Below are 25,147 nucleotides of genomic sequence, written 5' to 3'. Positions count from 1 at the left end.
ACTTGGCTAAGGATGGAATAGACTCCTGTTTCCTGTGAGTCATAGCATCCTCTGTTTGCAAGCTTAACAATGACTGGTAACAAACCTCTGATAAATTTAATTTGCAACCCAGGTGTTATTCTTGTTTCCATCAGCAAATACTCAGTGCCTGCTTTGTGGCGATGCGTGAGCCTTGTGAGCTGGCGTGTGCGGAGGAGCACAGCCCCAGTTCCACGGTAGAATCCGCCGCGTTTGGGTTGGTTCCGACATACACCATGTATGTCAAGAGTAGAACTGTGCTGCATGGGTTTTCCGTGGCTGAGTTCTTGTTGGCCGATCACCAGGCCTCTCTTCTGAGGCATCCCAGGGGGACTCAACCCCCCCAGTCTTGTGGTTGGCAGCGGAGTTGCCCTCCCACCGGGCCGGGCGACTTTTATTGTAGAATTGGGGGGAAGGACAGACTCACATGGTCACTGATGAATTGAAATGGGGACAGTGCCAAACCGTCCTTTAGGGCGGTGGTTCTCAACCTTCTGACACCACGGCCCTTTAAGACAGTTGCTTATGTTGTGGTGACTCCCAACCATAAAATGATTTTCCTTGCTACTTCATCACTGTCATTTTGCTGCTGTTATGAATCGGGCGACCCCTGTGAAAGGGTCATTCGACCCTCGAAGGGGTCGTGACCCACAAGTTGGGAACCATTGGTTTAGAGAACCCATGCATTCTGGATTCAGAGGATGATTGGTGGAGGGAGAAGGTGTAGGCAGAGCCGATTTGCAGCAGAGAACTCAGTATATGGAGAGGACCGGGAAAGGGGAAGGGACCCCGGGCTGAGCAGACATAGAAGGAGAGGAGAAGCCGGCCCCAAGGGTCCCTGCGTGCAGATCATTAGTGTAAAAGTCGGTGGGTCCATCATAGAATGTCTGGTGTCACAGTTTAGAATTAGGACTTTTCATCCTGTGGGAACTGGGGATCTCTTCAAAATGAATCCGTGTTTAAAGGAAAACTCATAGAAAGTAATAGGAGTTAACCCTCTCTGTGTGTTTTTCATTGTCTTCACAAATCAAACAAAAGAAAGCAAATAATAATAATAATTTAAAAAAAGATGACAAATACGTGGACTGGGATGGTCAGAAACGAAGCCAGCAAGTAGCATTGCCTCCCTCTCCTGATCTTCGGATGCCTATCTGGGCTCTCACTTTTGAAGGGAAAGAATATCAGAGAATTGAGTAGGATACTTGACCTTGAGGAGAGTTGGGAATGGTTACTAAGTGTGGGAAACTAACTGTGAGGGAATATGTCTGGGACTTACTCCCTGACTGGTACAGAGGGAATCTGGAAAGCTAGTGTTCCATGGTAGGAAAGCCACCTCTCTGGTAAGTTGGAGATACAGTCCCCGTACATTTTCCTGCATTAACTATCATTTCCACAGTTTCTCCCCTTAAAGTTATGCTGCCTTAAAAGGAGCACATGGTTGATTCTGTCTCCCTAGAGAAGCAGACATTCCTATATGCTCTATTCTCTTCCCGCTGCAGCATCCGGCCCCTCTCATACCTTCCTCCAATAGCGGATGGGCATATGGGGACTTTATCCCCCATGCCTGGATTCAAAATACTTGCCATAAACCTGAATTTTTGGCTTGGTTACATTAATTTGGTCATTAAAGTTACCTTGACAGCTTTTAGTGTATAGAAAATAACCATATCACCTCTGGGGCTCGTTTGAATTTAATACATAAAACAAAAGGGGGGAATGTGGGAAACTAGCAAATGTCATTGCCACAGATTCTGCCCCAACAGCTATGCTGCCTTAAAGTGAGCACATGGTTGATTCTGTCTCCTTGGAGAGCAGCGGTTCTCAACCTGTGGGTCGTGACCCCTTTGGGGGTTGAATGACCTGTTCACAGGAGTCGCCCGATTCATCACAGTAGCAAAATTACAGTGATGAAGTAGCAGCAAAAGTAAGTTTATGGTTGGGGAGGAACATGAGGAACTGTATTAGCATGAGAAAGGCATTAGGAAAGTTGAGAACCACTGCTGTAGAGGCAGACATTGCCCAATTATCCTCCCACCGAGGCACCCCTCCCTCCATGCCTTACCCCAGCGCAGGTATGACGTTTCCTCACCTGTGAGCTCAGCAACTTTACTGTGTTTCCCACCCACCTTGTGACGTATGTAACTCCTGAATATGTATGCCTGAGAGCTACCTACAAATAGCCCCCAAACAATAAAGACACTCTCGCCCCTGTTCCCCTCTCCTCCAGTCCCCTCTCTCCTCCCCTCTCCTCTGCCTGCTCTGTGCGCTGTGCACGGACCTGGCTGGTGAGATCATGGCCGTCCAGGAGGTGAGCATGCTGCCACGAAATGTGTCTGACTCCTTCATTTTACTCTCTCTCCTGTCTCTTATTCTCTATGACTTTCATCTTTATATATCATAACCGTACAATTCTGCTGACTGCACCCATGGTAGTGTGAGGGCCTGGTTTTCCCCACAGCTAAGGGGAAAGCTTGGTGAAAGGGTTCCAGATTAACCTGGTTGGGTATAGGTTACGTCCTTGAGTTCTGAGTCATTTGGCCAGTGTCACACGGGGCCACTGCCGTTGCTCTGGCAGCTGCTGTTGGGAGCCGTCGCGGTCGCTCCAGAATGAAACCCTGCCTGGCCCTGGCCTCTGTAGTACATCATCATTTTTTAAGACCTTGAATCTGTTATTTATTGGCTCAGAAATTTTAAGAGGGAGTAAAAGAAATAACCTTGGGAATTATCAAGATGTCAGATCATCTTGAGTGAACTTTTAAAATATCAGTTTATTAGCATTCAGAAGAGGATAACATACTGGATTGTCTAGGTTCTGGGGCGTGCGTTTCCTGTCAGATCCATGTGATTTAATTCCAGGATGGGCTAAGAAACTACTGACGTCACCTGGTTGTGTTGTTTGTAAGTACTCTTTGGCATGGCATCCCCTTAAAAGCTATTTAAAAAAAACTAGATCATATGATAGTTAATTGAAGAACTAGTTATAGAATTGCATCTCAGGAGAAAATTATCAGTAGTTCGTTGCCAGCCTTTGTGCTGGGTTTGTACTTAAGTGATATGTGGAGATAGTATCTGCATCAAGTATATAATATTAAGGGTCATATATTAAGCATTTCATCATTGGTCTGTATAATGGAGTGAAGAACTTGCTCAATAAATATTTGGACAACACCAGCTGACAGAGGAGGGGTTAGTATTTCAGAAAATTAGCAATGTGGCCAGAAATAAATGAAGCTTGGTAGTGTAATCTTCCATTACCACTATAGCAAATTATCATACGTTTAGAGGCTTAAAGCAACATATCGCACAGTTCTGTAGGGTAGAAGTCTGACACACGTCTCATATGGCCAACTTCAAGGTGTAGGCTGGGCTGCATTCCTTTCTGGAAGCCTCAGAGAGAATTCATTCCCTTGGCTTTTCTAAATTCTGGTGGCTTAGTGGATTATCTGTTGTGCTGCTAACTTCAAGATCAGCAGTTCAAACCCACCAGCCACTCAGTGGAAGAAAGACGAGGCCGTCTGCTCCAGTAAAGATGTACAGCGTTGGAAACCCAAAGGGGGGCGGTTCTTCTTTGTCCTTTAGGGTCACTATGACTTGGAATCGAGTTGATGGCAGTGGTTTTGGTGGAATTAGAGATGGCCCAGATTCCTTGGCTGGTAGCCCCTTTCTCCATCTTCACTGGGGAAAAGATGCTAACAAAGCGTCTTTTGAACCTGTTTCTATGGTCACATCTCTTTCTCTTAGTGACCTTCTTTCTACGTTTAAGGACTTGTGGTGATATTTGACCTGCCTGGATAATCCAGGACAATCTCCCCATCTTAGAGTTCTCACGCAGCCACATATGCATACTCTCTTGTGCCTTGTAAAGTCACATGTTCACTTATTGCGGGGATTAGGGCATGGACATCTTTGTTGTCGTCACTGATAGGTGCTATTGATTGCTGTCCCAACTCATAGTGACCCTGTGCATGATAGTACCAAACCCTGCTCGGTCCTGTGCCATCCTCAAGATGGTTATGTTTGAGCCTCTTGTTGCAGCCATGGTGTCAGTCCGTCTCGTTGAAGGTCTTCGTCTTCTCACGGCCCCTCTACTTTACCAAGCAGAATGTTCTTTTCCAGGGCCCGGTCTCTCCGATAACATGTCCAAGTACCGTCCCCACTTCTAAGGAGCATTTTGGCAGTACTTCTTCCCAGGCAGACTTGTGCGTTCTTCGGGACGTCCTTGGTGACTTCAGCATGACTTGACCCCATCATGACTGACTGTGGAACCTAGTAGAATCAAATCCTCGGCAGTTTCACGGATTTCTTCATTTCTCGTGATGATGCTTATTGGTCCCATTGTGGGGATCTTTGTGTCCTTATGTGGAATTGTAATTCCACTGAAGGCTGTAGCCTTTGATTTTCATCTTCAAGCCCTCTGTACTTTCAGCAAGCAAAGTTGTGTCATCAGCACATCCCAGGTGGGAATGGCATTTCGGGTGACAATGGTCTGCCTCCATAGATAGGTTTAGGCACAGTTCAGTTCCTAAAATCTCTTATCGAATACTCCTTAAAAAAAAAAAAGAAAGAAAAAAAATCTGAGCGCAGTGGCTTTTTGATTCAGCAGATGATTTACGTGGTTGGGAAGACGTTGCTGTGTAGCATGAAGGAGTAATTGCTGGTGAGTAACAGAAGGACGAAGGACATCTCAGCAATGGAATGGGGCCTGCTTTTGAGTATCTGATACTTTCCTGGGCGTGTGCTAATCTCACTCAGTGCCCTCCATCCACTTCTGATTCACAGGGACCCTAAGGAGCAAAGTAGAAGAGCCCCCATCGGGCAGTGATCTGGATGGAAGCGTGCAGCTTTCTCCTGAGGAGTGGATGGTAGCTTTGAACTAGACTGCTTGGTTAGTGAAGTTGAGTGCTTCACCACCATGCCACCAGGCTCCTTTGTTCTAGTCTGAGACAAGATCTGTACCAGTCAGCTTATAAAGAAATGATATGCTTAGCTGGTAGATCTTTAGAAAAATAACAGGCATGTGCCGCAGAACATCTGTTCAGGAAACATCCGCCCACATATCAATCCATGGTCCTGGGACATGGGTTATGAAAGGGTTCAGAATGGGATGCTATGACTATTGCAGTTCCCTGCACACAGCACGTCTATCTCCTACCCCTTGTCTATGAAGTGATTCTGCTGCCAGGTGTATAATGGTACCGCACATATGCCCCTGGCATACACATGCACATGCCCCGCTAGTCATAAATGACTGTCTTGTGTATGTACTGAACTGTGCATGCCGCTTAAAAGGTTCACCATGCGCCAGCCTGTACTGTAGCTCATAGGGAGTGGCATCCAATCTCATGTTTTTCGAGTCTTGAGAGCATTATAGCTTTCTTTCTCTGTTTAATTTTCTCCTGAACATACTACTGCGACCTGCTTCATGGCTCCCAAATGCGGAAAGACCAGTGGCAGTGATGGCAGAAGCAAGGGACAATGGAGAATTGTTGATTTGGGATTGAAACGAAAGATTGTTATGTGGCAGAAAGGTGGAAAATCAGTGAATTGCTGCATATTGCTTGTGATTTAGGCATGTTACTCTCAAAAACAAAGAAAAAGTTCTCTAAGCGCTTAAAGGACCTCTTGAAAGGCACCAGCTAACATAACTTCGAGAGGAACCTAAATCAGATACGGAGAAATCGCAGGTCAAACGTCATCATTGTGATGACCACCACTCGGGCAAGATGTTCCTGATGCTTAAAGAAAAAGCAGGTCACCCTAGGACAGGTGTGTGCACAGTGTCCACATCACTCAACGTCCTTATTTCAAAGAACGGTAGTGTGGCTGTTGGTAGGGCTACTGATCTTTGGTATTGAGCACTGCTATCCCAGAAATACCACAAGTGGGTGGTATTTAAACACAAATTGGTTTTCTCACAGTTTAGAGGGCAGAAAGTCCACATTCAGAGCGCTGGCTAGGGGAAATCTTTCTCTTGGAGCTCTGGGCGAAGGTCCTTGGTCCCTGCAGTTTCTGTTCTTCGGTGATCTTCATGCTGGGTGCCATCTGTCTCACCCCGTCTCTGCGTGCTTGATACCTGGGCTATCTCCTCCTATCTCAAAAGAGATGGATGTAAGACGAATACAGTCTCATTAACGTGGCAAACCCATTCCCAAATGGGATTATAGCCACAGGTGCAGTTAGGATTTATAGCACTTATGTGTATAAGTAAAAAAGGTAAAGGCACAGAACCCTTTATTAAACAAGAGCATCAAACTGTGCAGGTACTGTGTCGCAGACATCCTCCCTCGGTCTGTACACTTGTGAGGACGGCGTTCCCACTTCTCCAACTGTTCCCCGAAGAATTCTACACTTTCCCGTCAAAATTTCCATTCTGGCCGTCTTGGGAGACTCAAATCAGACTGCCTTTCATATTGGTGTTTGGGGAATAAAGGAAGTCTGAAGCTACAAGAACAGGGCTGTCGGGCGGATAGGGTATAAGATTTTGCAATGAATTTCTCACAGAACAGCTCTTGCTACCCTGAAAGAACAAGTGCTTGTTGTGATGAGGGGAAAAATAAAAAAATTCTCGACACAACTTTCCTGACATTTTTCTTTACAATTCAGGGAGAAAGTTTCTTAAAACTTTGTCTTATGTCCTTCAAGAAAATCTATCAAGTTTACCCCTTTTGACTCTCCAACCAGTTGCTGTCCCTGCATTGCCTTGAACTGGTCCAGTAGAAGCCACTGTTCTGATTCGACCCTTGCTCCCTGGATCCTACTGGCAAACCCAAGGCTGGGTCTGGCTCTGATTCATTCCACTGAACCATCTTCATTAGCCTCATCGTAAAAGACTGGTGAACAGAGTGGCTGCTGAGCTGGTCGATCGCCATTCACTTTTTTTTTGGGGGGGGTGCGTGTTTTGGAGGCACCCTACTGAGACCAAGACCAGGGTGTTGCTGAGAGGACTTCCCTGCAGCCCTCCACGCAAGGTCACACAGATGTGGTTAAACACCTTCCTTCGCTTTAAACCCATGCCTGCACGGATCAGAATCCCAGTAGCAATACTTTCTGACTCAGCCTTGTATTGGGGTGGCCACTGAAACCAGAACACCCCTGGATCTTGTGTTAGGGCCTGTATTTATCTTTTCTGGCTTGAGGAGAATTTGGGAATCTTGAGGAACATTTTAATAATGAAAACAGCTAATATTTCTTGAAAACCCTCTTTGTGTCCAGCCGTCATCCTAATTGCTTTACAGGCTTGATTTCATTTACTCCTCACCGTGGCCTTGCAAATTAGCTAGTTGCAGTCCTAGGAGTCACGGCTCACTCTCTCTCCTCTTCTTTGCTTCTTTCTGTAGGCAGGGTTCATCCTTGCTAGGTCCAACTCTGGCCTATCTCGAACTCCTTAGAGGCAAGGATGGCGAGATGTCGTCTTACCTACTTCGGACATGTCAGGAGAGACCACTGCTGGGGATGGACATCCTATTAGCAAGGGAAGAGGGACAGCACTGGAGGGATGACCCTCAAGGACATGGATTGACACCGGGTCTGCGACAGTGGGCTCAGGCATAGAGCAATTGTGAGGCAAGCACAGGACCTGGCAGTGTTACGCTCTCTTCTGTGTGGGGTCTCTATGGGTCAGAACCGGCTCAGTGGCGCCTAACAACGGTCAGTCTATGTTTAGAATGTAAAGTCTCCCAGTAGAGGTAGATCTCCCACGGCAGTTGATGTTTGGTTATTGTGTGTTGAATGGATCAGTGTGTGAATATCTGCAGAATGAGGTGGGACCACATTGGGACGGTGCAGAATCGTCTGATAACTCATTATTTAGGAAACAGTGGAACTGGCTTTCCCCCGCCAAGTTCAGTTTGGTCGATCTTGGAGAAGGGAAGTGTGAAGGACTCTTCCCTCTCGTGCCATCATTATGAAGAGGGCGGTTTGGGGTGTGCAGCCCCCAGAACCACACGATTTCAGGGAGCCCTTCCCAGAACAGTCAAGAGGTTTCATTCTGGGCCAACTATACAAATGTCTGTCAGATTGCGTTTTGTAGAGACGGCCATGGAGGGGGCAGAAAGGGAAGGAACGGGAGCAAGATCACCAGTCGGAACTGGTACGGTCCAGGTGCAAACTGGATTTTAATGGACTCCGGCTTATCATCTTTCCACGTAGCCACCACATCACGCGAATGCCAAGGGTGCAATGGAACAGGGTGGCCTGGCCGCCTGACACTCCACTGTCCCCTGAAAACCTCTTCAGTGTGACATTGGTGCCACCCCAAGGGCCTTACCAATTCCACAGCAGGGACAGAAAGATCACTTCCCTCTCTGGGCTCTGCTGGAAAACCAAATGAGAAATCTGAAACATTTTTGAAGATTACAAAGCATTTAAATATAAGATTTTGTTTGTTTCGCTGTATGGCCCTTTTTTTTTTTTTTAACTATTTTAGAAACATGTATAAGAATAAAACAATTGACTGGATATGAATTAGGTTGTACGTGTTTATGAACATACCTTGACTAATTGGTTGAATTGTTTTCTTAAGACAAATAAGAAAGACTTGTCAGTAAGACGTCATTTGTCATGAGCCAGTTCAGACTCCTTTGAAGAAATGCATATAAATGTTAATATTGCAACTGCAAATGACACTTTGCAGAAGAGGCAATAGTTTAGGACTTGATGTTGGAAAGATACTTTCAAATGTTGCCAGATACAGCATGCCATCCCGTATGTCTTCTAGGAATGCATCTTTATAGAATGTGCTTTGTAGGACAGAGCCCGAGGCTTACCTTCTGTAGCATGTGAAAGAAATTAGCCTGTAGTTTAGCGAACCAAATGTACCAGCATGTACTAGCTAGAAAAGTTGGTTTCAGTTCTTGAAAAATCAATTTTCCCAAGTCCACCCACATGTGTTACATATTGTAGATATTAATTCTTTTAATATGGTAGATCTGAGCCATGGAGAGAAAGAAAATTAATTAGAGGGATTTTAAAAAATGAGCCTAATTAGAGGAAATTAAGTTACTTTAGGTATGTTATTTAAAAAAAAAACACACCAAAAAATACAACAATTAATTTTTAGCTGCCTTTGAAAACCATAGTAGCTCTAATAGCTCCATGCTTTCCTGTCTTTTCTCCGCTTACTCCTCCAAGGTGTTGTAAGTGAGAGCAGCTCGCTGTGGAAAGCATTTCCAAACTGCATTCTGATCTCTGGGACCGCTGCCACCGCTGCTTCTCACTGAGAGTGATTGCTAGGTGCCTGGGCTTCCATTTTTATAGCCAGTCATTCTCTAGCGTGGTTACTTTTGCCTCTAGCATGGCCTTTGCTTTTCTAGTCTAATCAGGCCAAGCTGAGTAATACTCAGTTTTTAAGTTTGGTCACTTGTAGCCTAATTGTGACCCAGCCTAAAAGCACCTAAAAGAAATATTAGCATCAGACATACTACTCTTTCACTCTGAGTGTATTTTTAGTTTTCTAGCAATGATGATTTCTCAATCACCTTATGATTTGGGGGCGGGGGCGCAGGCATGATAGAACCGTGTGCCCTGTGCCACTGTTTGATATCATTGGACTGGTAACCACATGGTCGGTGAATCAAACACACCAGCTTCTCCAAGGGAGAAAGGTGACCATTCTGTTCCCATAAAATTTTACAGCCTCAGAAACCTAAAATAAGGGCACTATGAGTCAAAATTGATTTGACAGTGGAATATACAAAAATTTGCATACACTATTACTTTATTATTTCAATCCACCACCACCACCCTTTGCAAATAGTCTCTGTGACTAACCTTCCTTCTAGAAATCCCTGGTAGCCTGTGGAATTATTTTATGGTTTTTTAACTTAGCAGATCTTGAACCCTTTCGGATTTGCTGGTTTGCATGAAATGATGAGGGTCTATCCTGGGCCCTCTGTGTATACCCAGCTCTCTGAGCCTTGTGTGGGTGCTGACCCTGAGCTTTGGGAATGTGAGGCGTTTGGCACCACTGTCAGGTGCATCCGTCCAGGTGCTACGAGGTCCAGTGGCTGAAAGGCATCCCACCCAGCTCCATCACTAGTTTTATGACCTTCGGTAGTGGGTGGCTCCTCCGGTCTGAATTAGGTATCCCTCCTCTGTTCTCCTATAGAAGCCTCTTGTTGTATCATGCCTCCTACCCCAGTATTGATTTCTGCTCGCCTACAAGCAAATGACTGAGTGATTCATTTGTTTCCACAGAATTTTGACCAAGTCAGTCTTTGGGATGACTGTCCAGTTGACAAGAAGGAAAGCTAAATAAGCACTTGCCACCACCACCCATCCTCGCCCCTTTCTTTTTGAAGAGATCGTCATTCAAGTTATTATGATCTAAAGCCCTCCAAATAAAACCCCACTTGGTTTTAATTGACTGAATACAATTATTAGAATATGGAAAATGAGCCAGACACTGAAACTATGGAACAGAGCCTTGGTGCCAAGACTACTGAAGAAGAGCTGAGTAAGTCATTCAGCCTAGAAGCTTCGCTTTCAAAACTCTCCTACACGGATTTGGACAAGGAATTGGAGTTCACCAATGATCTGGTAAACATTTCAACTTTTGTCAAACGATGATATTTAACCGAAGTATTGGTTAGAGTGTGTTTTCATGACCCAAATAATCTAACCCTGTCATTCTTGTGTGAATTAATAAGGGTTCCTGTACAATCTTAAGAGAGAAAATAGCTCCATTTCTCTAGTTCTTTACAGTTCATGGAATGCTCGGATACCTATTCTCGTGTGAGCCTCACAGCTAAAAACACCTGTGTGGCAGCCTTCTAATTGTTGAGCAAACCAAAGCTGGGCCCTCCCTGGTAAAGGATCCCTCAAGGACACAGAGCCGGTGGTCAGTGTAGGACTCATATCTTGCTCAGTGACCTCCCTCCTTGAGGTGATCCTTAGGCAACATGTTTCCGTGACCTTGAACTTGCTTGACCTAATCATCTCTCATCGAAATTTATGAGGTCACTAAGAAATGCAGTTTCAGACCCTTGCCATGCTGCTGATGACATGTAGCTAGACTTGAAGAAACACTGAGCGGTTGTCCTGAGAAAGCAAATGCAGAAGTCCTTCGGCAGCAGCTTCTGGAAAGAATTGTCCAGATGGTGCCGAGAGGGTCTGTTTGCCCAGGTTAGCCACTGAGTGTGGAGGGGAAAGGAAGCCTGGCCCTTTTCACCATGGATTATTGCGGGGACTGTGTGAGGAGACGGGTGGTCTCTTTGCCCCTTACTTGGTAATGCTTCTAATCCCGTACAGCACCATTATGTCACCATTCACTGTCTTTTCCTATGTAGATCGATGACAAGGAGTTTGATATTCCTCAAGTTGATACTCCCCCAACACTGGAAAGCATATTGAATGAGGTAGGTATCCATTAGTCATCACTCATTTGCAGCATTGATTTTAATAGGATGGGCTGGTTTAGAACATCTAATTTAGACGTGCACGGTCGACTCTCGATTCCATAGTCATGTGAGGCTCTTTAATTAAAATTAGATAACCATCAAAACGTCCAGTTCTTCAGGTGCGCAGGGCTAATCTCAGGTGGCCAGCCCAGTCACAGAATGCGTCCACTGCAGAGTCTTCTGCTGGCTGCGCAGGTCTGGATCGAGAGACACTTAGGAGCAGGCTCCAGGCAAGTTATTCTTAAGTGAATGAAAATACCACTTGGACGTTACTGGTGAGGTTGGTATTCTGTGTTGATGGCGGTTAGTCAGTCAGTTGATCTGTACCAGTGCCAGTGACCCTCAGGCAGCTTGCCATCTGATCGCCATGGGGAACACATCTACCTTATTCTACAAAGACAGTTCATCTTCCGTAGTTTATCGCACAAGCACCACTTCTACTAAGAAAATGTTTCTGCATCTTCGAGTGGTGGTGCTATTTCCTGAATTGGCGGAGCCTAACGACATCTATAAAGCTTTGAGAGTTCATGGTGGGTGAATTCCCCCTTTTTTATGTACCCTGTGTCAGCAGCCAGCTTTTCAGCCCAGGCTTCTGGGTCTTTAAAGACTTGCTTCGGGCTCCCCTTGCAGGTATTAGCTTCTAATTTGAGAAGGACTTTTCTATGTGTAAATCTACTTCAGATCAGTAGTTACCTTGTCTAAAAGAGTCATTTCTAAAGCAGAAAGGGCCATTGATGCCAGAGCTCCGCATGAATTGGGTCTCTGTCTCTGATACTTTTTTTATCTGCACTTCTGGGGTTGTAGCCAGCCCCCCGCAGGACGCAGACGACTGTCTCTGTGAGTTGTGTCTTTTATTTCTCTTTTACGGCTTTGATCTCTGTTTTCCTACCGGTTTGATGTTGCTGTTACTCTGAATGCATCACTCTCTTCTTAACTTCAAAAGGGTTCTGCGTGCTTAATGTTAAGATGTAGGTATTTTTCTGTTTTGACAAAAAAGAGTATGTGTGATGGATCGAACATGCGTTGAAATATGCGTTGTAAATCTTAATCTGTGTGTTCATGATTATAATCCCATTTGGGAATGGGCTATCTCTGTCATATTAATGAGACAAGGTTAGTGTGGGGTGTGCGTTGAGCTAGTCTTGTTTGAGATATGAAGGAGATTAAACAAGTAATAGAAGGAGAGGTGAGGTAAGTGTGTTAGGCCGGGTTGACTAGAAAACCAACTCCAGTGACACTCATCTATGTGTAAGAAAGAGCTTTATATCAAGAAGTCATTGTGTATTGCAAAAGCACCCCAGGCCAGTCCAACTCAAGCCTCTAAGTCTGATCCTAGTCCATCAGTCCCTCTTCAGACTCACGCAGTCACAAGCAATGATGCCGAATGCAGGAAGATCACTGGCCAGTGGGTGAAAAGTCTTGTGGATCCAATGGCGGGGGACATATCTCCAGGGCTCTGGCAAGTCTCAGAGTGCTCCCTGGCATCAAGGTGTAGGCAGAGAGACAGAGGGGCTGGCCTCCTGAGAGCCATTTATCTCAGTGGCACCTCCAAAGGAGGTCATTAAGCTGCGACCTGATTGACAGCCTAAACTCCACCCACATCTTGGCACAAACAGCCTAACTATCACAGTAAGGTCGATGCCAGGACACAGGAGGTCTTCAAGGAACTAGGAAGCAGAAGGCGAAGAGACCAGGACCTTTCCCCAAGCCGACAGAGGAGAAAATCTTTCCCTTGCCCAGGTGCTCTGAAGTCAGACTTGTAGCCTCAACAGAGGCTAAAAGTTAAAGCTGCCTGAGATAACCAAGGTGGTCCACGAGAGACGATTCTGGGGCAGCAAAGTGCCCATTATGTTTATTTTCCAATGTACAGGAAATCTGTCATTTCTCCTACTTTGGTAAGGAAATTCATTATAAGAAATTTTGTTAGCGTGGTCTTAATTACAGCCTTATCCATTTCCTCATTCAGGTTAATCCTTGTTTCTATTATTTTACTAAGTATAAAGTAAAAATAATCTTTGAGGCCTGTCTACAAAGCCATATCAGTCCACGTTTACATATGGCAAAAACAATCGTGCTCATGAGGATGAGACTGTAGCACATGCGGAAGGATAACTCCCCTTGCCTAGTTTTTTAAACTGTGAGTAGCAGTGCCTCCTACCCACTGTTGTGGGTCCCTTTGGGTCCCGGGAGACTGCATCAGATGGTGGAACTGTTGTGAGGTTGTTGACAGACTGTCGATCTTTAAGAAAGCAGGCTGCTTTCTCTGGTTAGCAGCCAAACGGTTAACCTGTTGTGCCCTCTGGGCCCCTAGTGTTTCAGGATTTGGTGGTGGGTGCTGTGTGGACGGCTCTGTCCTGGAGAGAAAAATGGGCTTGGCCATGGGCCAGCTTTCACAGCTGCAAGGAGCTGAAACACCAAACCAGGGCCCCCGAGTCCACTTGAACTCAGTGACCTTCTAGGACAGAGTGGAACGGCTTCATCTGGTTCCTAAGGCTCAGTCTTTACGGGAGCTGGCAGCCTTAACCTTCTCCCATGGAGCAGCTGGTGGGTTTGAACCACTGACCTTGTGCTTAGCAGCCCAACATATCCCTCACTACGCAACCTGACCTCCGAAGGCAGGTGCGTACGTGGCAAGGACAAATTACCGCCGAGAACATTATGAATACACTGTAATAGAGAAGTGTGAGGGAGAATGATTTTTTAAAAGAAAACAATATATGACAGGCTGAGAAAATATAGCACATGCCTCTGAGCACCTGCTCCAGGACACGCGTGTGCACATGTTTCTGTAGTATTCCTACTGCCGACTTTGAGGGAGATGGGAAGGAGTGGACAGCCAAGACGTACCAGAGCGGGCAGAGTTAGCGATTTCTGGACACAGTCTAGGTCTCAGCATTGAGGGCAGGAATTATGTGGCTAGACCTGTCATCCCTGAAACTGCTGCCTCTGAGGTTCATAACGCCACAGTTCTCATGTCTAGCCATGGCCTCCCTCCCCTCCACTGCTCCTCCTCATTCTTTTTTCCTGCCTCTCCTTTGACGTCTTTCAGCCCGCATATCTGGCCCCTTCCTCGTCTCTGTCTCTGAGAGTAGTGCCGGGTCCACTTCAGGTCCATTACTGCATCTGGCAGCCAGACATTTCCATCAAACTTGTTCCTAGGATGTAGTACGCACACAGAAAAGTGCTTAAATTATAAACACACTGCTTGGTGAGCGTCTACAAACTGAATGTCATGTAATCAGCAATCAGATGAAGAAATCTGTAGCACCCTCGAAAGATCCTCTACGGCAGCGGTTCTCAACGACCCCTTTGGGGGTCGAACGACCCTTTCACAGGGGTCGCCCGATTCCTAACAGTAGCAAAATGACAGTGCTGAAGTAGCAACGCAAATAATTTTATGGTTGGGGGGTCACCACCACATGAGGAACTGTATGAAAGGGTCGCGGCATGAGGAAAGTGGAGAACCACTGCTCTAGTGCCCGCTTCAGTGCCCGGTCCTAGGGAATCCCTGTGTTAACTATGACCGTCCCTGCTTACTTTGCCTGTTTGGACGCTATAAACATTGCATGTACTCCGAGGATCCGGCTGATGTCCATCAGCATTATGTTTTTAGATCGCTCCCTGTTTTGGTGTGTACTTGCTTATTCATTCTCATTGCAGTACAGGATCTTGTACGAACACATCAGTAGTTTCTCATTGTGCTGTTGCTGGCCTGTGGGTAGTGTTGTTGATTCTGGCTACCACAAAACGTGCTCTTGTGAGTATGCTTGTCCGTGTCCTGTGGTGGGTATGCACCCACACAGACACTCGTTTCTGCTGGTTACAGACCTGGGAGGAAAGTGGCTAAATCTTTCCACCTGGGTTGGGTCGGTAGCTACCTTCTGCCACAGTTTTTCAGAGTGGTCACATTAATAAATACTTAGAGTAGCAGTAGAAAAGTGCTGCAAAATGTCTGTGGGAAAATGGAGTTAAAAAGCAGTAGAATTTCTCCATGAACTTTTTGAAGTCCTCACATACTTGAGTGTTCCAATTACCGTATCTTTCCCAACTCTTGATATTCTCTGCCCTTTTACTTTACCCCTTTGACCTCATAGACATAGTGGCTTCATCATGATTTTATATTTAATTTCCCTGAAAACTGATGAAGATGAGCCCCTTGATAGGTTGTGGTCATTTGGATCTCTCTTTTGTGAATTGCCTTTTTGTTTTATTATTTTAACTTATGAACTAGCTAATATTTGATAGGATTATGTGGACCAGTAGTTCCCAAAACAGGGGAGTCTGCCCCTGGGAGATACTGGAATGATACAGGGGCTGCAAAACCAGTTAGCTACCTTTCTCCCAGATTATGGCTATCATAAAAAAGTTTTTAATTGTGTGTGTGGAGGAGCTGAGTCTCTTTTTTAGTCTGAAAAAGGGGCGGTAGGCTAATAAGTTTCAGAACCTATGGTGTAGACTTTATATATTTATTTGGAGAACTCTTTACTATGTAGCCAACAATCTAATTATTTTCCAGCCAATAATTTTAAATTCAGTCTTATTAAAATCACCAGTTCTCTTTCTATCCCTCACTTTTTCTTTCATCTGCCCTATCAGCCCAACTGTGATTTAACTTGAGTCATTCTGTTTTCTAGGATTTTGTTCCCAGGCTGCTTAAGAAAATCAAATAAGGATCCAACCAACCCTCATAGTTAAAACCTTGGCACTGTTGTGCAGTACTTATTCCTGAGTTATTTCCCCCGCCTTTTCATAGAGCACATGTTCCAATCTTCAGTGGCTCCCAAGTAACACAGCTTCTCCTTGCCAGTCCTAACCCCGTTCTTACCAGAATTCTATGTGCAGAGATCTGGAGAACTGTAGAAATATGGGCCCACATCTCATGAGAAGTGTTGAAGCTGAGGACATGCATGTGAAGGTCATTAGCCTGACATGGTCCTTGAAGCCATAGGTCTGGCTGAGCTGTCATGTGGAGGAAGTACATGATGTAGGTAGAAGAGAGCTCAGAGTGGAATCCTGGGGAGCAGCAGTGGCAGGTTAAGGTTGACCAGGGCAGCGGAGACCGTAGCTGATGAGAGGCCATATCAGCTGGAGGAAAGAAATAGACTGGAAACTAAGGGAAGGGGACATTTCCAGTAGTAGAAACTGGCCAATAATATGCATTGACGCATAGGAACAAAAGCATGCTAGCCGAAAGTAGGCCAGTGGATTTGGCTGGTAACTTGGGAAGTCTGCCTCCGTGGATTTTGGAGACCGTGTAGAGCTCTCCCCCAACCAGGTTGAGTTAAACGGTAAGGCAGAAGGTAGTCTAGCTCAGCAGTTGGCAAACTGTGGCTCACAAGCCACATGGAGCTCTGCAGTGAAATTTAAGGAATGTTATTTAGATCATGGTGATTTCATTTGTTTGTCAAAATATCTTTATGGCTCTCTAATAATTTTTGAATTGTTGTGAGGGACAGGGTCGGCTCTTCCGTCTCACAAGTTTGCCGACCCCTGGGCTAGCTGAAAGAGAAGGTAAGGTTAGAGCACTCTTCCTCACGGTCTCTCACCCAGAATCAACATGTACGGTCTGCTCTCCCTCTGCTTCCTTATCTGGAAACCTTGGCATCTTTTTTGATTTTTCTTCTACCTCTCCTTCTCCCCACTCCCTCCCCAAATGTTAACCAAGAACTTTTGGTTTTGTCTCAGGACCGTCTTTCTTTCATCTCTCCTCCTCTCACGCTGCTCCATTAGGTGCACTCTCCTTTAATACGCTCACAGCTCTTTGACTGGTCCACATTAGCTTCCTGCCATCACTCTCTCCCTTTATATTGCCCAGTTGCTCTTTCTAAGATATGGCTCCCATCGGGTCAGACTTCTTAAAGAACTCGGTTGACTTCTGCTTATGGGCCCTGGTGGCGCTGTCAGGTAAGCTTTGAGCTGGTACCTGAAAGTGAGGTCAGTGGTTCGAATGCACCGGCTGCTCCACAGAAGAGGGGCATGGCAGTGGGCTTCCATAAAGGTTTGAGCTGTGGAAACATTAGGAGCTCATTCTGTTCTGGCCCCAGAGAGTGGCTGTGAGTCGGAAAACCTGTGCCAGTGGAGGACATTGTGTGTGTGTGTGTGTGTGTGTGTGTGTGTGACTTTGTACTAGGCACCTGTGATGGTAGGTTTTATTGTGCCAACCTGGCCAATAAGAACATGTGGGATTAATCAGGTCTCAGTTTGATTAGAGGGCAAAGAGATAAATGGCTTTGAAAGGCCCACCCCCCTCTCTCACTCTCTGGTGATTGGACCAGCATGCTGCCGCTTTAGCTAGTTCTTTGCCTCAACCTATGAACTACACTACCTGCGGGCCAAGCCAACCTGTGGATCATGTTGCTAAAGCTTGAGGCTCCTTTGAGATCTGCTTCACCACATTGCTGGGATCTCCCTAAAGGACAGTGATAAAGAGAAATCCTCCTAATGGGCAGAACTTGGAGCAGTGCGCCTAGCCATTCAGTTTGCCTAGAAGGAGAAATGGCCAAATGTGAGATTGTATACTGATTCATAGGCTGTGGCTAATGGCTTGGCTGGATGGTCAGGGAATTGGAAGGAACACGATTGGAAAATTGGTGACAAGGAGGTGTGGAGAACAGGTATGTGGATAGACCTCTGAATGGGCCAAGAGTATAAAGATAATAATGTCTCATGTGAATGCTTACCAACGGGTTACTTCTGAAGAGGAGGACTTTAACAATCAAGTGGATAAGATGACATGCACTGTGGGGACTGGTCCTCCTCTTTCCTCTACCCTCCTCTTTCCTCATTGCCCAATGGACACATGAAAAAGTAGACATGGTGGCGGGGATGGAGGTTATTCACAGGCGCAGCAACATGGACTTCCACTCACCAAGGCTGATTTGGCCACTGCAACTGCTGAGTGCCCCATTTGCCAGCAGCAGAAGCCAGCATTGAGTCCAAGATATGGGAACATTCCTTGGGGAGATCAACCAGCAACCTGGTGGCAAGTTGATTACATAGGACCACTTCCATCATAGAGGGGGCGGCGTTTTGTTCTTACTGGAATAGACACCTACTCTGGATGTGAATTTGCCTTCCCTGCATGCAATGTTTCTGCCAAAACTACCACTTGTGGACTTACAGAATGTCTTATCCACCAGCATGGCATCCTACATAGCATTGCTTCTGATCAAGGAATTCACTTCACAGCAGATGAAGTGCAGCAATGGGCCCATGCCCATGGAATCCATTGGTCGTATCTGTTCCTCATCATCCCCAAGCAGCTGGCTTGATAGAACAATGGAATGGCTTCCTAAAGACACAAATATGGTGCGAGGTAGGTGGCAACACCTTGCAGGGCTGGGGCAATGTTCTCCAGGAGGCTGTATACGCCCTAAACCAGCGGCTAATATATGGTGCTCTGTCTCCAATAGCCAGAATTCATGGGTCCAGGAATCAAGGGGTGGAAGCTGGAGTGGCACCACTCACTATTACTCCTAGTGATCCACTTGCAGCATTTTAGCTTCCTGTCCCAGCAACCCTATGTTCTTAAGACTGGAGGTCCTGGTCCCAAAGGAAGGAACTCTCCCACCAGGAAACACAGCACTGAACTGGCAGCTGAGAAGGCCCCTGGCCACTTTGAACTCCTCATGCCTTTGGATCAACAGGTCAGGAAGGGTGTCACTGTACTGAGTGGTGTGATTGATCCTGATTACCCAGGAGAAATTGGGTTGGTGCTATATAATGGAGATAAAGAAGAATATGTCTGGAATCCAGGAGATCTCTTAGGCTGTCTCTTAGTACTACCATGCCTGGTGATTAAATCAAATGGTAACCTACAGCAACTCAATCCTGACAGTAACTACCAGCCTCAAACTCAAGCGATGTCTGATGTACATATGTTGAAGCAGGTCTTGAAGGAGCCTCAAGCTCTGGCAACACGATCCACGGGTTGGCTTGGCCCACAGTTAGTGTAGCTCACAGTTTGAGGCAGAAAACTAGCCAAAGCAGCAGCATGCTGGTCCAATCACTGGAGAGTAAGAGAGAGGAGGGCGGGCCTTGCAGAGCCATTTATCTTTTTGCCCTCCAATCAAACTGGGACCGGATTAATCCCATATGTTCCTATTGACCAGGTTGGTACAATAAACCTAACTAATTACAGCACTGTACTGAGATACAGTGGTACATGGGTTAGATCTTGGCCCTGGGTCACCTCGCTTAGTGGACTAAAGGCTTTTAATCGTTTGGGTCTCAGCTTCTTTTCTTGGAGCTCATTTGCCACTCCTATACTTGTGGATTCCAGCCATCGCAGCCACCTTCCTTTTCCACAGGCAGAATGCCCAGTGTGCAGTCCCTTCCTCCGCCCACGTGGTTCCCCACCCAAAGGCCTTTCTCCTGGCAGCTTGTTAGACTTCATGGCATTCCCTTTCTTCCTGTAGCCACCGGCTTTTGTCAAATCATAACCATCTCTGGGGAGGTGGACTCTGAAATACTCAACAGCAGCGGTTCTCAACCTGTGGGTCGTGACCCCTTTGGGGGTCGTATGACCCTTTCAGAAGAGTCGCCTAAGACCATCAGAAAACACATATTTCTGATGGTCTTAAGAACCGAGACACCGCTCCTGTCTCCAGGCGGGTCCGCCCACAATCAGATAATGCTGATCCGGTGAGAAAATAGCTATCTCAACCTTCGCACTGACGTCGGCTTTTTAGGCATACTGTCACAAAATGTAGCAATGTAGTGTACTGTTGTTATATTAAGACACCCATGCTGCACCATGCATCAAGACAAAATTTCATTTATTTGTAATTAGAAATAAATATTTCACAATACATAATTACATATTGTTTTGGTGATGAATCACTATGCTTTAATGATGTTCAGTGTGTAACAATGAAAATACATCCTGCATATCAGATATTTACATGATGATTCATAACAGTAGCAAAATGACAGTGATGAAGTAGCAGTGAAAAAGATATGACAAAATAATAATAATTTATAAATTGTCTAGGGTCCGTGAAGGAGGGGGAGCGGGGAGGGAGGGAAAAAAATGAGGACCTGATACCAAGGGCTCAAGTAGAAAGCAAATGTTTTGAGAATGATGATGACAACAAATGTACACATGTGCTTGACACAATGGGTGTATGTATGGATTGTGATAAGAGTTGTATAAGCCCCAAATAAAATGATTTCGAAAAATAGAAAATAATTTTCTGGTTGGGGGTCACCAGAACATGAGGCACTGTATGAAAGGGTGGCAGCTTGAGGAAGGTGGAGAACCACTGCTCTCCAGCTACGAACCATCTGTGTACCTGCCTCTGCTCTCTGTGGCTAGAAGAAAAGTTGTTGGCAGGGAGAGAGCGATGTCCGTGTAGGGCTGACATTCCATTCTGGTGATTCTGCACGGCATTTCCTTGGCCAGGGAGAATAAGGAGGAACACTGGCCATGAGCATGCGTGTTCTGGAGAAACCCAGCATCCCTCGCGGACGTTCCTCCCAGAGTATTGGCGCTGTGTTGATCCACATGCTTCCCTTTTAGACTGATGATGAAGATGAGTCTTTTGTGCTGGAAGATCCTACATTGTTAAACATCGACACTATTGATTCTCACTCCTACGATACCTCCTCTGTGGCAAGCTCAGACAGTGGCGATAGGACCAACCTAAAGAGGTAAATGCACGGGGAAACCCAAGCACCACACGGTCTTCTGAAATGTCACAGTCTCCGGGTATACTGTGGTCTGCGGGAGCCTGCGATGGGAAGTACAGCGCCCCCTTGGGTGGAAAGAAGAAGATATTCAGATCCCAAATGGTTGTGGCACTGCTGAGGGTGAGGCTAGAAAGGCCAGGGCCATGGCCACAGTCGTGTGGGCCAGCAGTCTGCCGCCAAGCAGGTGAAGCCAGGTGATGCCTGGGAGCACACACACACCCGGGCAGCCTGCAGGGTCTGTGTGGACACCCGGAGCTCGGCTTACCTCGCTCGCTCTGTTTCTTGCACCCGCACCCCTCTCCCAGCCCACGATCAACTCCAGCATGCCCTCATTCCCTTGGAGTGGGTTCAGAGGAGAGTCACCAAGATGATTAAAGGTCTGGGAAAAGGACTTCTAACCCTAAGTAACTCCATTTTGGCTGCTTTTCACCTTCTGAATTCTTGGAGAGAACATGAAAAGGAAAGAGAAGTGGGGGAAGCATCATGTACACACTTTATTGGATTCATGTGTGACTTCAACGGTGCTAGAGCTGTCTGTATGTTTCCTGCCTTTTAAAATTTCACCACTAGCAATGCCGCCTCCTTGGGTTGTCAACCCTTGTGGGCTAGTGGCCGTTGCTGGCGTGCTAACTGAGGCATCCCAGTGCTCTATAGATAGATGTGTTGTTTGGATGTCGTGGGCACTGTGCTTCAAAGGCAATAACTTCTGCTTGCTGCCTCCACAGCAAAGGCACAATGTCGGTCCTGGCATCCCTCGGGTCCCCGCTTATTATCTCTAAGCAGTACCCCGCTCCCCCAGCCCTCTCAGTCCCTGCCTTTTGTGTTTTCCTGGCCCCCAGACACACAGGCATCTTCACTCCTTCCTGTTTTCTGCCCACACCTTTTTGTGGCCCGTTTGCTCTGTGGTCCTCCTTCAGGGCCACATGCAGACCCCTTCCTTTCCTGTAATTGCCCCCAGTATCCTATAAACAGAACTGAACTTCTCTTCACCTGTGTGTCTGCAGCACATACAGTTACACGTCTGGCCTAGCATCGGCCCTGGAAAGATTCCTGACTCGCCAGTCCTGCTGGCTAGGCACCGCGTTCCTCAAGACACCCTTACCCTTAGCATACTTTAATTGGGGCCCGGGAATGCTTGGTGACCGTTTGAAAATGGAAAGTGAGGTCCCTGAAAGGAGCCGTCAGTAGAGAGTGACAGGGGGATGTGGAAGGGGAGAGTGAGGCGTGCTGGCAGGTGGCTGAAGAAGAGGAAGGCTCGAGGCAGGAGAAGGCAAGGAGGGTGGGAAGTCCTGTAGCTGTGGGGCCGTGCGTGCTGCTTTGGCCACGCTGAGGAGTCGTATAGCATTGGTGTCTTTCCGCAGGGGGACAAGGACCTGTGTGAAGCAGGGGAAAGGAAGGGCAGTTTATCCTCCACTGTCTGGCTTTTGCTTTTCTGGGGTTCAAGGCGGGTTTAGTAGAACATGAGAGTGTAGGACTGTTAGACTCTGTACGCCTTTTCAGAACAGAGCTAACAAATTACACGTGGCTTTTCGTATTTTATGTGTTCTGTTCTTTCCAAGTGTGGGGACTCTGCCTCTTCAGGCCTTTTTTTTTTGGGGGGGGGGAGGGGGTCTCTTCTTACCTGGTTTCCTTTTTCCCTTTCTTAATAGGAAGAAGAAATTACCTGATAATTTTTCTCTCCATGGATCAGTGATGCGGCATTCACTTCTGAAGGGAATTTCTGCCCAGATCGTGTCTGCAGCTGTAAGTGTTTTGTTCTCGTCCCGGCTTTACAGCCCACAATGGCATCACGAGGCAGGAACCAGCATACAACAAAGCGCAGCACTGCTTGGGGCCCAGGTGTAGGAACAATAGCATCTGCCTTTCCTGGCCCTCGTGTGCTTGCGTTAGCTCTGAAGACCACCCCCGCGGCTCCACACGTGGACGTGGAAATGCGTGCGACTCTGAAGGTCGAGGTCTGCCCAGCCCCTCAGGTGCGCCTCAATGCAGCATGGCAGCCGGCTGATGAGGAGCACGAGTTGGACATGGAAACCCCTTCTCGGTCTGGTTGCCATCCCGGGTATTGGGTTTATAGGCAGAGTGCCTTTCTGTTGCTTTTTTTCATGTGGAGAAAGAATTGAAAGCGTTTTACAGTTCAACAAAATACCTTATCTTAATTACCTTTACAGCTTTGAAGGCAGGGGAAGCATATCCAGGAAGGCGATATTAACTTGTCCAAAGGCACCTGAAGGTCGCAGAGCCGAAATGCAAAATCGGTCTTTCTGGCTCCAGCCCTGGCTTTGCTTTGTTGTGGAAGGGACGGGCATTGGTGCATGTGGCCAAGGTGCAATTACTGGGAGAGCACTTTGGGGGCTTTTTTTGGATAATGCCTCAGGAGCCTGGGTTGAAGAAAAGAAGTACGTAACAGTTCATCAAGACCATAGACAATGATTCTGGTGTGTTTCTGTCGAACTTTCCCTTTGATCTGAAAGCCCATCGATGTAGGGAAAAAAATTTTTTATTGAGTTTTCGATGCAAGTTTCCACAGCAAATTAGGTTCCCCCTCACAGTGTTTACACAAACCATCCCGTGGCAGTGGCTGCAGCATTCACAATGCCAGCATTCTCCTTAACTCCGTCCTGCGTGTTCTCTCTCAGAACCCCTGGTTTATGTAGTCTTTTCATGTCAGCTTTCTGAACTCAGTCGACAGCCCCTGCTTCTACTGACCACGACAGCCCCCTACGCCAGGAATGTCCGTGTGCTTGCTTTTGTTCCTTTCCGGGGAGGAGCGTAAGGGAGGTGTGTGTTTTCAATTTGGACAAGAGCTAAAGGCTATGATTTCCTTTTAAGAAGGTGAGAGAATGATGCAGGAGTGGTATGATGACCCCCGAGCCACATTGCATTGGCATGTTTACCAGTGAGGGCTGTGGTGGCTGACACCATTCCAAGACAAACCCCGCCCCCCAAGGAAAACAGCTCCCCCATCCAAAAAAAAGAAATATCAGTCTGTGCTCATTTTGGGGAGTTGGTATATCCTGATCCAGCTTGTGCATCATGAAGTCATTTGAAACAGCGAGATGCCCGAGCCATGCAGGCAGCCCGAGCAATTGCCCTCCCCTTTCCGTGGAATGGGAACCACCTGTGGAGGATTACATTTCCATGACGTTTTCTGAATCTAATCCGTATGTAGGTGATGAAATTCATTCCTTTCACAATCAAGATGAACCAGAGCAACCATTTGACCCACCTGTGCCATTTTAAAAATATTTTGAATAATAGAGACTGAACTAAAACTCAGACACTGAGCAATGATTAGATAAATCTGTTATTTAAAAGGGTTTCTCCTCCCTCTTGAAATTCTAATAAATCCCAGAGTGTCTGCATTCGGTTCTTATTTTAGTGCTATGGCTGAGCTCCGTTGGTATGTTCCAATGAAAACCGCTGTTCCTGTGACAGTCATCTGGGCCTTCCTAACCTTGGATTACCAGCTCAATTTAAACTGCATGCTTTCCTTGTGATGGTTGGTTTAGTAACATGTAAAGCTGGTTACATTTCTGGGTATCTCTCCTGGATAGTCATTCCCTAGTGCCTTCAGCAGCGTGCAGAGTGAGGCTGTAGGGCTGCCCAGGGCCTTGATTAGCTTGGGAGTCCATGCATGGAAAACACTGAGGAGCAATGATGCTTTGGGAGTTACATCTGATTGTTTATATTTGGGACACTCCTCAAAGTAATAGGACATGCGACTGTATTTTAAATTAATGCAAGTTAAGGATCTTCGTCATTTTTTTATGACCAACCTCAGATTATTAGAGATGCTCTTGGACAGTGTTTTGTTTTTCAAAGTGTGTCCACAGCATAAGAATCTCCTAGGATAAGCTTACTGTAAGGCAGATTCAGGGCACCACTCTGGACTCACTGAGCCTAAATCTCTGGCAGTGTGGTCGTCGGGGGCCCTGCATGTTGACTGGCACCCCCCTCTGGATTTTGAGCCCCGCTACCTCACGGTGTCGCAGCAGCAGCAGTGCAGGTTCTGGCTTATGGGGGCTCTGTTCTGATGCTTCTGA

The 25,147-nt window shown here is 46.5% G+C and overlaps 1 protein-coding gene across 4 annotated transcripts in view; it reads left to right on the top strand.

The window, feature by feature from the left end:
• Positions 1-25,147, top strand: part of VPS8 (VPS8 subunit of CORVET complex) — a 285,882-nt gene that overhangs the window by 5,296 nt on the left and 255,439 nt on the right. For all 4 annotated transcript variants that reach the window (XM_045296423.1, XM_045296425.1, XM_045296426.1 and 1 more), the window contains exons 2-5: positions 10,213-10,554; positions 11,304-11,372; positions 20,935-21,065; positions 22,754-22,847. In XM_045296423.1, coding sequence (XP_045152358.1) covers positions 10,402-10,554; positions 11,304-11,372; positions 20,935-21,065; positions 22,754-22,847 — 447 coding nt within the window. In that variant the 5' untranslated portion in view covers positions 10,213-10,401. The remainder of the gene's footprint in view (positions 1-10,212; positions 10,555-11,303; positions 11,373-20,934; positions 21,066-22,753; positions 22,848-25,147) is intronic.

Source organism: Echinops telfairi, unplaced genomic scaffold, assembly GCF_000313985.2.
Source record: "Echinops telfairi isolate 266 unplaced genomic scaffold, ASM31398v2 ScPeMD7_7407;HRSCAF=8445, whole genome shotgun sequence".
In the NCBI taxonomy this organism is placed as follows: domain Eukaryota; kingdom Metazoa; phylum Chordata; class Mammalia; order Afrosoricida; family Tenrecidae; genus Echinops; species Echinops telfairi.
Note: the sequence above shows the minus strand (reverse complement) of the source record. Positions and strands in the feature narration are given on the sequence as shown.